A 13,410-nucleotide genomic window follows, 5' to 3' on the forward strand; every position below is an offset into this window, starting at 1 on the left:
ATTATATCCCGTCACATTCAGCTTCTCTTAGGAGCAGATTTGCTTGTCGATTGCACCTTAAAGGTGTTGTTCAAGGTTAAAATTATTTCTTTATTTACAACCTTCCAGAATGAACCAGTGTTTAATGAAGTGCACTAACTCAGTTAGTCTGCCACCCTCTACTGGAGCCGCTGATTAACCCAGACCCAAGGACACCAACATTATACTATATTGATTCCACAAGAATTATGAACTCTGTAAATAATATATTAAATAAGTTGTAGTTTGGATAGTTTACATTTGTTATTTGAGAAAAATCCTTGCATTTTTTGCAGTGCATTAAAACTTTTTTTTTTCTCATTTCCAGTCCAAATATCTAAAAATTATTAAATCAAGGAGGATTATTTACTAGATAAGTAAATGACAGATTATATCTTGAAATATAGATAGAAGTGAGTTGAAACAACCTAAATTTGCCAATGGGGTAAGACAAATAATCTTAATTCAAATAGAACATGATTTTTCTTACTCCACTGGCAAATTTAGGTTGTTTCAACAAACTCAATTTTGATATATGTATATATATATTTTTAGAAACAAGATACAATTTCTTACCTTGTTTTAATTTTCTAGTAAATGCTTCTTGATTTAAGAATTTTTTGATATTTGGACTGGAAACAAGACAAAAATACAAAAATATAAAAATACTAAAAAAATACTAGTCTTTTTTGCAGTGTAACGTCATTAGATCGTAATTGCAATTCAATTATATTGCATTGAAAATGCTTTACATTTTACAAACTTACATATTTTAATAATCACGTAAGAGATTATGCCCTCTTTCTATTGGCTCTTCTTTCCACTAAAGCCCTTTAATGTTCCCATACTTAAAGTTGCCACAGTCATTGCAAACTTTGCATGTGCTGCATTTTATTTGTACCATTTTATAAATTTACCTCGTTTAGAATTTGAAAGAAAATATGTTTTGATAAGCGAGATCTGATTATAGTCCTTAAAAAAAAAAAAATTATTACATTTTTGGGAAAAGTCCTTTATTTTTCAGACTGTGAACGAGCCGTGGATGTAGTGTTGAAGTCTTCAGATCAAACCAGTGTGATGACACACACACAAGACCAACAGCAGCTGGTTTAGAAGATATATTTATTGTAAAAAGGTCAGACATTACCCAGTTAACAGACACTGATGCTGGGGATGGAGGCAAACACATTGAGCAACACATTCAGCCATTACAGCGCTGATCACATGACCGGATTAGGGTGAACAAGAGCAAACCTCAGAGTTCATCAGCAGGAGACGCTTCAGACCCACATCCATCCATACCAGTCTCTCAGAGACAACAAACATGTGAAAACAAGAGGAAAGATGCGTGAAGTGATAAAACCAATCAAAACACACAACACAACACACACACAGGTGAAAAGAGAAACTGCATATGGAGGAAATGCGTCGCACGTCAAACACACTGAAGCTCCTCGCGTCGAGCCCGATGGGAACCGGATCACATGTGAGAGTTGCTTTATCAGCCTCATGGAGAGCATCAGAACACTCAAACCGTCACATTAATATCTCATAGATAGGTTAAACTTACACACACATATATAAACACATTAATTTACATATTAGATTATAATTCATGTGTTAAAGAGACGGACGATCTGATTGATACAACCAGTATAAGGGAAGAGTTTAAAAGTATTAAAACATGGACTCGTACACGAGTCCTAAAAGACTCAGATGAACATTGGCACTATCAGCGACTCCCTGTGGGGTAAGACTAAACCCTGTAAAAGTGTGTGTTCAGAAGCACTTCCTGAAGACGATGTGCGGGCCGAACTCCTGGTACTCCTGCGCACTGATCCAGGCCCCGCTGAGCTCGGCTCTGCTGGCCAGCGCCGCTCCACCGCTCCACACTGAGGAGTCCCGCTCCGGAGGACTGATGACCCGCACACACACACTCAGATCTGACGCACACACATCACACACCTCCTGCTGGAGGCGCTCCGGGAGGCCCGGCAGCAGCGTGTTCCCGCCTGCACACACGAACATGTGTTAGATCCTGCCCTCTGATTGGCCAGAGCACACACAGTCACATGCGTTACAGATTCTAGCCTCTGATTGGCCAACACACACACACACACACCTGACAGGAGGATGTTTCCCACAAAGCTGCGCCGGAGGTCGATGTCCGACTGCATGATGGACCTGAACACGCTCTCATGCATCCCATAATGCTCTCGTCCAATCAGCTCCGGCCTGAAGAGGATTTCAGGAGCCCTGCGTATGTAAAGACACGAGACTGTGAGAGGGTGAATCTGGAGATTTAAAGTCATAAGGTCCCTGATATACTCATTTGCAGCAGTGTTTCTAATGAACATGTAATTATGTGCAGCACACTTTCCTCTTGCTGAAATACACATGCGAAACACGAAGAGTCTCCTTCAGCTTCAGTTCCTGCTATGAAGCGTCTCTCCAGTGTTCATGTTTTACTCGTGTCTGAACAGAAGTGAACCAGGGCAGATTGCCACAGAGCCACACACACACACACCGGTTACAACCAAGAGAGCTTATTCACCGCAGCGCCATCTCTGGTGTGTAACAGGAATGAGGCAGTGAGATACACCTCTTCAGTGGGTTGTGCTGTTATGTCATGTACTTTTGGATTGTTCTGGTGAGGAAACCCTGCAAAAATACCTTTACAATAAATTTCATTTTGAAAAAAAAAAAAAGCCATGGAAAAGTGTAAAGTGATCAGAGCTTCATACAGGTTTTATAGCGGATGTTATTATTATAAGACGGTTAAACCGCTACCTGAGCCAGGTACCTGGGGCGATATTATGGGTGTGGAGTCCCCGGACCTCCCCCTCTCTCTGGAGAGTCCCTCACGGGTATAGCGGGGGAAGATGGGGAATTATCCCCTCATCTTCTAGACAACGATGGGCGCGGTGGACTTAGACTCAAAGAAGTCTGTTGCAGGGCTGCTGCCAAACTTTCCATCGACCGGCCTTCCCAGCGGGTCGACCAAGGGGTAGAGAGGGATCTCTACGATGGTAAGAGGTTACAGTCACGCCTCACGCCTCATGAATAAGAACGAGAGAGCCTCCCCCGGTGGAGCTTTCAGTTACCAACCGTCTATATCGAAGTCGAAGAGCACTTTTCAGCGGTGGGCGCCGTGCTTCCGGGAAAAACGGAGCAGTTTTCAGCTTCTGTGTTTCAAAAAATGTACAAATCTTCTGCTTTGGCGGTTCAGAGCTGCGGCAGAAGTATGGGGCTGGCTGTAGTGGGAGAAAGAGCGTCATGGCTCAGTCTCTCAGGCCTTTCTGATAAGGAAAGAGAAGTTTCTGGACGCCCCCGTAGACCCCAAGCCTATGTCTACGGTCACAGCTATGCGCCAACAGTGTGACTTGAGGGAGGGAGAAGCGTTCGAGACCTGCTTACCTAGATGGCCTCGACCATATCAGCCTGCCCGTGGGAATTTCACGCCGCAGTCAAAGAGGGGCTGCCCAGAGTATCGCGGTCATCGACCCCCCCACCTCAGCATCCAACCGCTATGACGTCACAGCCCAAGAGTAAGGGGAAACCATCGTACGCAGCGGCGAAGCTCTGTCCTTCTAATACCCAGGGGGCAAGAAGAGGCGGGCTACCTAGGATCGAGCCTGGTTTACCACAGGGGGACAGAGAGCAGCTCCTAGGGTTTTCTGCTCCACCCCCCTTAGAGTTCAACACTTTTCTTCCTCCCCCGGGGAAATGAAGAAAGTTGTCAAGTGTGAATGGCCCCAGTTCAAGCGTTTCAGTGGCCAGTTCAGCAGGTTCACTCACCATTACGAGAGGAACAAGTTCCCAAGGTATTCCCCTGTGATTATTCACCTACCTCCACCCACAGGGTTAATGAAGTCAGGAGAGAATGTTTGCATAAGCAAAAGAGGTGTGAAAAGAAATTCCCACACATCCAGGCCAAGAGCGGGGAAATGTGTGAAAACAAAAATGAAACCAAAAAGTTCCATTGAAACTACATTTCCCATATTCGCCACCGAGCAGCGCCAGTAAGCGAAGAGAAGCGGAGCACACGCGCTGCGCAAGCAGAGAGCTGGCGTGCATGCGCAGTGTCTCCGTGGGTTTCATCAACAATAGATGGAGATTACAGACTCCAATTCGCTGTAAAAGCACCAAATTTCAATGAAGAGGTGATGTCAACTGCACAGGGGGAATCAGCTCAGGTTTTAGAAGAAATTTATTCTCTTTTGAGCAAAGGAGTATTAAGAACGGTGCCGCGGGAGGAAAGGCATCAGGGTTTTCAAAGAAAGGGGAGGTCTCTGCCCTATTCTAGACTTGCAGACCCTGAACAAACACCTCAGGAGGTACAAGTTTACCACTTTATTCAGATCCTTCAGGGATATCATGTGTTAGTCAGAACAGACAACACAACAGTGGTACATAAACAGGCAAGGGGAGTGCGCTCTCGACAGCTGCACAGTCCAGCGCAGAGACTGATTGTGTGGGGCAACACTAGGTTTCTGTCGTTACGGGCAACGCATGTACCGGGAATAATGAACAGAGGGGCAGAACTGTTGTCCAGAGGAAATCCTATGTACAGAGATTGGACACTCCACCCGGATGTGGTGAGTCCGGTATGGCTGAGATACGGACAGGCTGCCGTAGATCTCTTCGCATCGCCCTCTGTTCTTTTCCCTGGTGGGAGAAGATGCACCGCTGGGTGTGGACGCTCTAGCCCACCCGTGGCCAAACGCACTCTTATCCCCCGCTGAGCCTCATCGGGCCAACACTTCAGAGGGTGAGGGAATTCAGACATTCACTAATTCTGATTGCACTGTTTTGGCCGGGGAAGTTTTGGATAGCGGAGATAACCCCACTTCTATACGACCAGCCCTGGTCGCAGAGCCCATCTTTGTGCAGAGAGACGGATCATCTCGTTCTTATGCTCTGTACCAGATGTTCAGTGCCCGGTTCCATAAAGCACCTTAAGTTTTTCCCTTAAGTATGATACTTAAGGGGCGATTTACCCTTACCTAAGAGAATAACTACCTAAGAGAATAACTAAAGGGTGTTGCATATAATCTCTTAAACGGTTCTCTTAGGTAAGGGAAACATTTAAGTGTTTTACGACAGCGATCCTGGATTCACGTTATAAAAATCTGTTGTTGCCATAGATAAGCAAAACACTAACATGTCGGAATATCACGTGTCAGTCCAGTGACGCTATCACGCAACACCGCGTTAGCTCCGAAAGTGCGGATCACCGTCTCATGCTTTTGGCATTTGTTTAGGTATTGTGAATGCACTTCTGGCTCTGTGTCTCGAAATACAGCTGAGTATATTTCCATAGCATACCTGTTTTCTTCTGTCATGATTCCTTTTAAAACACAGAATCAGCTCGTTCTCCTGTGAATCTTTTTTTCTGCACGGGTCGGCCACACACTCTCCGTGCGCGCACTGACTTAACGTTGTGATAGTTTACATGCGAGTCGCATGTAATGACAGACAGACGGCCATCTAGTTTGATAGCGATGTGATGTCAAATATTGCGCGTCGATCAAATCGGTTTTCTTGCAACAATTTTTCATCGCTAAATTAGTCCAAAGGGTTCTCCCTATTCCCTATGATCTTCAGCTGGTTCCATAAATTCAGCCAAAGGGTTCTCCCTATTCCCTATGATCTTCAGCTGGTTCCATAAATTCAGCCATGTCGTCTTACTTTTGTCCGCGTTACTCTTAAGGTTACGATTTCCAAACCTTAAGTTATACTTAGGGAAATTACCGTTAAGGGGTTTTATGCAACACTTAACGATTACTTAAGTGAAAAAACAGCATTTAAGGGAAATTCTAAGTGTTTATGACGTTTCACTTAAAAAAAAAACGTTAAGTAACACTTAAGGGTATTTTTCTGCAACACCCTTAGGTTTAAGGGAAACATAAGGGTGACCTTAAGGGAAAATTACACTTAAGGTGCTTTATGCAACCGGGCACAGTTTCCTGCAGGAACTATTAGATAAAGGTAGAGCCTTTTCCACGGTAAAGTTCTATCTTTCAGCCATTTCGGTAAGTCATGTGGGATGGATTCGGGAACGATAAGCCAGCACCCCTTGATCTGTCGATTTATGAGGGGGGGCAAGACGGGTACTCCCGGTCACGAAGTCCCTGATCCGCCCTGGGGTTTATCGGTGGTTCTGGACGCGCTCTCCCAGCCTTCTTTTGAACCATTACCGAGAATTGATTTACAGCGTCTTTCTTTGAAGACAGCTTTACTACTGGCTCTCACTACAGCAAAGCGAGTGAGTGAGTTACATGCTTCCTGTACAAAGTTTGCAGCAAGTGGATCGAAAGTTATGCCGAAAACTAATCCGGCATTCGTTCCTAAGGTCAGAGAGACATAAGGAGCAAACAGATCTGTAGATTTGTTGGCTTTCTTTCCACCACCTTTGTCTTCATCAGAGGAAGAGCGGTTACAAGATAAGTGTGCAGAGCGCGCACCAGGCACAGACAGAGAACACATTTCGAAGGAGTCAGCTCTTTGTTTCGTGGGCTGACAGTTACAAGGGGAGACCCATTTCACGTCAGTGGCTCTCTCATTGGATGGTGAATGCGATTGCAATGTGTTACATGGTTGCAAATGTACAATCCCCACCAGGGCTTCGAGCTCGTTCCACTATAGGGATGGCTACCTCCTGGCGCTGTTCAAGAGTGTCTATTCAGGACATATGCAAGCTGGGCATCACCGCACACTTTTGTCTGATACTATAGACTGACCAAGCCATCGTTGGCGCACCCTGTGCTCAGTGTGGGAGCGGCGAGTGTAACGTCATTACACTTCACACGTCTCTCGTTCTTATTCTGTTTCCTGATAAACACCCTGGTGTTGGTCCACTTAAAGGTTTTATAGAGGATTATGAGGGCATGGGTTTCACTTTGGTAACTAATGGCCTTGGTTATGACACTACTTTCATTGTTGCGTCTGTTCATACAGCATATCTGCAATACGGGAGTGGTCTATATCCCTTAATGAGATCCCGAACGGATGTTAGAAAGAGAAAGTTAGGTTACATGTGTAACCCCGGTTCTCTGATAACAGAAGTGAGGCATCTCACCTCACTCCTTGCAGATGTGTGTAGAATGATGCAGCGGCTGCAGAGTTATATACCAGGGAGGCGGGACTCAGTCTGACAGACGTGGTGTAATTGGTGCTTCCACAGTCGGTCACGCCGGAGGCGTTCCCTTAGTGAGATACCGCACTTCTGTTATCAGAGAACCGGGGTTACGCAGGTAGCCTAACGTTAGCAGCAGCTCCCAGTGCCACTGAGCCTAGTGTGAGGCAGACAGTGAAGAGCAGACACACACTCGAGCGGGTCAGTTACCGGAAGCGTTCGGAGGCCAGCGAGACGAGCCGCCCGTCAGGGAGTGTGTACTGAACCTCTGAGGAGGCCGATCCTGCGCTCTTCAGCTCCGCTTCATAATCCAGAGCCACACAGCAGCATCTCTCCTTCATCTCACGCACGATCTCCAGCTCCGCTGACGTGCGCATGCACACGCCTTGCTCCAGCAGCAGCTGCACACACACACACACACAGAAACACTGATGTTGGTTTTGTGCTCTACTAGAACAGGTTTTCCTGCTTGAATGTTGATTATTTCCCCCATATTCTCCATTGTTGCTGCTCCTCTCTTCCCAGTCTGTCAGTAGGGGCTTTCGCACCGGAGGACCCTCTTCATAGTTCCTAGAACTCTTGGTGGAAGTTCCCGGATATTGGCGTGTTCGCACCGCAGGAACTAGGAACGATTTTGGTTCTGGGAACTCCTTTTGGAGGAACTAATTTACTCCTACTCCAGAGTCGGTCTAAACCAGCGCTATAGGAACTATCCGTGATGTTAGTGTTCCTGATTGCCCGAACGCACACGAAACACCAGCACCCACCATTTTTTAAAAAGCTGTGTGTAAACAGATTATAGCCTATATATTTACTGCACAAACTAACTCTACGAACATGGAAAACAGTGATAGATGAGCCTCTTAACCTTTACGCTGAGGAGAAAACCCAACGCAACTGAGGGGACCGAGAGAAACATGATTGTGTATTTCTGCTAGCAACACTGGACAACCACACGCTAATACCTGTTCATATACTGTCTATTTTCTTTGTATAAGTTCTAATAACGTATTTGACAGAAGTGTTAGACAGATCGTAAACTAATGAACACGGAGAATGTGAGCACTGTGTGGCTCAGGCTCTGAGCACGCCACAATAAAAAAAAAAAGAAGTCACAACAAGCGCAGCTTACGTCACTTCGGAGTTCCTACTGGCGATGCGAATGCAACCAGGAAAACGTTCCCAGGAGAACCAGTAGATCTTGGGGATCCACCCTGGTGGCTCGTTCCTATAACTACCCGCTGCGAAAGCCCCTAGTAACGCTCCGTTTAGTTCCTGTCTCTATGAAGCCCCTCCTTCTGAAAAGCACACTGTGCTCTGATTGTTCGGCTGGATCAGTGTGTTGTGATTGGTCGAGCGCTTCGAATGTATTTGGGAATTGTCCCGCCCCTTACCATAACCGCCACTTTAACACACCAACTCACCCAGGCCCCGCCCCTTTATTCTGTGCATTATTCAAATGAGGAATATTGTGACGTGTTCTGTGTGCATGTGTGTCACCTTTAGCAGCTGCAGGGTGTGTGTGTGTGTGTGTGTGTGTGTGTGTGTGTGTGTGTGTGTGTGTGTGTGTGTGACCTTCTGCAGCTGCAGGGTGACGTCGGCTCCGGCGAGGTTGAAGCGCTGCACGGCGTGAGGGAGACAGTAACCCTCGAACACAGGAACACTGTGACTGACGCCGTCTCCAGAGTCCAGCACCACACCTGAACACACACACACCCATCAGAACGACATCACACTGACACACTCAACTTCAAAACAAGATGCTTCATTAGGTTTCAGATGACTTTACCCTAAACAGAAATTCATGCATCAAATGGTGCACTAGCTAAGGCCTCTAAATGATGAGCATGATCTGATAAACCTCTCAATCTCCTTCTATCTCCTGATAAAAGAGTCTAAACTATTAACTAAAGTCAAGTAAATGCAACAATAACTTTGATATTGTTAGTTATATTTCAACTGGACTGAAGCAGCTTTACTTTATCCAGACATCATTTATTATAAAAATCATGAGTATAAATATCAGGCTTTGAGGAAAGTGTGTTAATCTCTCAATCAGCACTGTATTGCTTTATACGTTTTAAACTAGAGGATTGTTCATAAACTAAGCATTTCAATATCAATATCTGCCAATAATATGTCTTCGTAAGATGATATTTATATGTATTTTATGCAAGTATCCGCTATACTGTTATAAAGATCGCATTGATTTACATCACAAGCATCAGAATCTCATCTTTCGTCCATATAAATATCAGCATCTGCAGCACATATGTGCTCAGTTTGAGTCGGAATAAAACAGCTGTTTTTCCCCCATATTCTCACTATATCACATTATATGAGCAATAAACGCCTGATGAATCAAATATGATGCTCAACAAAACGTATAATTTTTTTAATTTAATATGTTTTTTTATAAGGTTCAAGAAACTGGTCCTTTAAATAAAACACTAACATTCTAACAGATTTGTCATGTGTGTATTCCCGGGTAGCAGAGGCTCCATGAGAGGGGTCCGGCAGAGACCCGTGTCCTCGTTAGAAACACACCTACATTTCGGCCACTGAGTGTTTCATATTTGACTATCCATCTCTACATGAACGCTGCTTTCTCTTCATCTCTGTTAAGTGATGGTTTACACATAAATTATGATTTTATTCGTGTGTGTGTGTGAGAGAGAGAGACACTGACCCGCCTGCAGGGCTACGAACGCCAGCGGGATGCTCTGTCTGTGTGTGTGTGTGTGTGTGTGTGTGTGACACTGACCGGTGGTGCGGCCTGAGGCGTAGAGCGCCAGCACCGCCTGCAGGGCCACGAACGCCAGCGGGACGCTGAAGGCCTCGAACATCAGCTCCACCATGCGCTGCCGGTTCTGCCGCGGGTTCATGGCGGCTTCGGTCAGCAGCACCGGGTGATCCTCGGGACGCACCGACAGATGCTGGAACGCGTGATCCCAGATCTGCAGACGAGAGCAGAGCAAGCTACAACACTGCAGGATCAGGAGCACGTCATCAGGAGAGGAACGGGAACATCCCAATCAGGTTAAAATTCACACACACTATCCAACTTACTTTTCATATAAGTAATGCAAGTTACTTGTTTTCCCATTTATTGACTGACAGCTCTCCTGTCCCCATGTTGAGACAAATCGAAGTGCAGAGGCGTTGTGTGTGTGTGTGTGTGTGTGTGTGTGTGTGCTCACTTGCACATTCCTCAAAATGAATAAAATCTGTGAAATGCAGAATTAGAACACTATGCAAAACCTCCAATAACTGAATGTTAATAACACATTATGCATTTAATCCCTTTATTGACCAATATACATGTATTGCACAAAACTTTTTTTGTTGTTTTTATAGGTAAAGAGTTGACCGCTCTCCTCCTGCATGTAGTCTCCTGTTAGCCAGAGCAACAGTTATCCACTGGACATCTCCTTCAGCCTGAGGCTTTTCACTTTTAGTATAAAAGGGTCTTTACATTTGCCCAAAAATAGAACTTTTTTGTTATATATAAAAAAAAACAAAAAAAAAACAAGCCAACCCAGATGGAAAAAAGTAACGCAAAAGTAACCAGGTAACGCAATTAGTTACTTTTAAAGGGAGTAACACAATATTGTCATGCATCACTTTTCAAAGTACCGTTCCCCAGGGCATGTTTACATGCACTAGTTTTCAGTTTATGAACCCTAAACTCTGTAATCTGCACATGCATTACACGTATACCGAACTACCCTTAGCATAGGGGTGTGCGATATCACGATTTTTGATCGTGGACGATTAAAATGCCTCCATGATCTGCTTTTGAAGAAATATTGTAGTATCGTGTTACAGTGCGTATCAGTTCAGTTCTGACGCCGCCGTCTCAACATACTGTACAACACGACGCACATTCACATCACACGGTAATGCAGAGGTAGAGTTACATTCACGGGACACTGCAATTCACAAACGTTCATTATTTGCATGTGCTTTAAAGTCTTGCTGGTTAAACATTTCATTGATGCCATTTTAACGTGTGCTTTTCTGAGCGCGTACACCCGAAGTGCACGGGCACTAAAGCCTGTCAAACAGCACCTGGACACTGGACTACGTTATCTTTCGAGTCTCACTGCTCCTAATACTGTTAAATACACACAAGCTTTGCATAAAACAGTTGGTTATGTCTAAAGTGAAAGCAAACATTTGAGAGGAAATCAGGTGTGTGTCATATGCGTGTATATTTGATGTGAGCCGGTCTTAAAGTGACAGTAGCCTAATAGTAAACATGCTGGCACTTGTCCTTAGAATATTTTTTTTTTTGGTGAACTATCTTTTGTCATTTACTCACTCTAATGTTCCAAACCTGTATTTATTTATTTTGCTGAACACAAGATGATATTTTGAAGAATGTGTGTAACCCAACAGTTGCTGATCTCCACAGGAGAAAGAACTATACACTGCGGACCAGCAACTGTTTGGTTACACATTCTTCAAAATAACTTATTTTCAACAGAAGAAAGAAACTTATTCAGGTTTAAAACAACTTGAGAGAGTAAATTAAAGGGATAGTTCCCCCAAAAATGAAAATTGTCATAATGTTAATAAAACGACAAAACACAGAAAATCACTCCCTGACTGAGAACTTTAAGAATTAATGTATAATGTATACAGTGAAGTCTATTAAAGCTACTATGTAGTGTTTTAATTACATATTTGATCATTTAATTACTTTCTTCAATGCTACTGCTAAATACACCTCCTGTATCTGAAAAAAATAAAAGCACTGTTTATTTAATTTGTATATTAAGTTGTGTAATGTGCATCTTTGGCGTTCTTATTTTTTTAATGAAGAAAAAAGATTTTTATCTTCGCCACTTTGGCCTAAATGTCAGCCCTTTTTATATTAGATTGCGTTACCCAAGGCTTTGTTTTTAAAATAGGGACATTAGTTTGGCTGTAATGCAAAAGAGTAAAACCAACTTGAAACAGAATCATGATAAGATGTGTTTGCCTTATCGCCCAGCCCTGCTTCAGCACACACACACGGTGCGCCAGCACGTCACGCTCACTGGCCAGCTCATATATAACAGCACTAAACATGTGCTCAAGGTATTAGTGACCCTGATGAAGAAAAGAGTCTGACCCAAGCATTTACATACTTTCCCCAGTTGATCAGATTATTTCAGGTCTACATCTACGATCAGAAAGTAACTGGGATTGTTTAGGTGTTTACATAAAGGCTTTTCAGTGCAGCTGATCCATCAATCTGATTATAAACAGATTACTGAGTGCATGTGAACCACAGCAGTGAATCGTTTCAATAGGAATCCGTGAATGTTTGGATACACCAGTGAAAATGTGAGGGCTATTGTCCATTCTTAATACTGTAGTGTAGCGGTGTACAAATCCCTCTCAAACCAAGCAGCGTTCATGTCATCAGCAGGATTTGTGATCAAACGAGGCAGAAAGAAACCCCTCATGTCAGTCAAAGAACATCCGAACCTAAACATACTGCAGTGAAGGGAACATTAAAGAGACCTCCTCTTAAGAGCACTCACCATCTCCATCTCATCCCAGTTGCGCACTATGCCGTTCCTGATGGGATACTTCAGCGCTAGCACTCCTCTCATGTGCTGCGCATCGTGCCCGATGTACACCGCTCGGTCCACGCTACCGCTCAGGATCTCCTGGAGAGCCAGACCATCACCACCATCAGCCCAGACCAACAACACAAGGACACATGAACACACGGCTGAGCTAGTCGAGCCAGTCCTATTTGACTAACATTTTTTTTCCTGATATATTGTGGAAAGCACTAATGTATATAATATCTTCATGCTTTATCGTCCAGATCTAATCTGCTAAATGAGACAATTTAGATTAAAATGAGATTTTCTATTATGGTATCAGAGCGAGAGAGCGAGAATACCTCATATTTGGGCCGGCCGATGACCGTCGGGAACACCGTGGTTGGAAGATCCTGGTCTGCAAACCCTGCCTTCATCAAACCCGACCCGCTGTCCAGCACGATGGCCGTCTGATAATCACTCATCTAACTCAGAGCAGGGAAGAAACCAGACACGGCAGCTCAGGCTCAGTGCGTCTCACACACACGGAAGAGAAAACCCAAACCCTAGTGAACTTCACTTTACATCCTTCAAGTGCTTAAGTGAACAGCTCACTAGAGTCTGGGACAGAGCCTCAAATAGTTACGACTACACTGTCAAATACGGGTGTGCGGTATTAACAGATTATATCCGACTGCTTCAGGCCTGACA

The 13,410-nt window shown here is 44.3% G+C and overlaps 1 protein-coding gene across 1 annotated transcript; it reads right to left on the bottom strand.

Moving 5' to 3' along the window:
• Nucleotides 1-1,779: 1,779 nt before the first annotated feature.
• Nucleotides 1,780-13,220, bottom strand: si:ch211-241j12.3 (uncharacterized protein LOC566552 homolog). Its single transcript, XM_056257679.1, has 7 exons — nucleotides 13,062-13,220; nucleotides 12,691-12,819; nucleotides 9,921-10,113; nucleotides 8,732-8,856; nucleotides 7,367-7,557; nucleotides 2,141-2,274; nucleotides 1,780-2,030 (listed from the first exon to the last, which is right to left on the bottom strand). The coding sequence occupies exons 1-7, from the start codon at nucleotides 13,182-13,184 to the stop codon at nucleotides 1,798-1,800; spliced, it is 1,128 nt and encodes a 375-aa protein (XP_056113654.1). The 5' UTR covers nucleotides 13,185-13,220; the 3' UTR covers nucleotides 1,780-1,797.
• Nucleotides 13,221-13,410: the final 190 nt, after the last annotated feature.

The sequence above is a fragment of the Rhinichthys klamathensis genome, unplaced genomic scaffold, assembly GCF_029890125.1.
Source record: "Rhinichthys klamathensis goyatoka isolate OS25496 unplaced genomic scaffold, OSU_Roscu_1.1 h1tg000141l_1, whole genome shotgun sequence".
Lineage (NCBI taxonomy): Eukaryota > Metazoa > Chordata > Actinopteri > Cypriniformes > Leuciscidae > Rhinichthys > Rhinichthys klamathensis.

Bases quoted from the DNA above. Each gene is read 5' to 3' on its own strand.
- si:ch211-241j12.3 (XM_056257679.1), bottom strand. From the start codon at position 13,184: ATGAGTGATTATCAGACGGCCATCGTGCTGGACAGCGGGTCGGGTTTG. The intron at 7,558-8,731 runs GTCACACACACA...GTGTGTGTGCAG, and splicing joins TCACCCTGCAGCTGCAGAAG to CTGCTGCTGGAGCAAGGCGT. The intron at 2,031-2,140 runs GTGTGTGTGTGT...TCGTGTGTGCAG, and splicing joins GGGAAACATCCTCCTGTCAG to GCGGGAACACGCTGCTGCCG.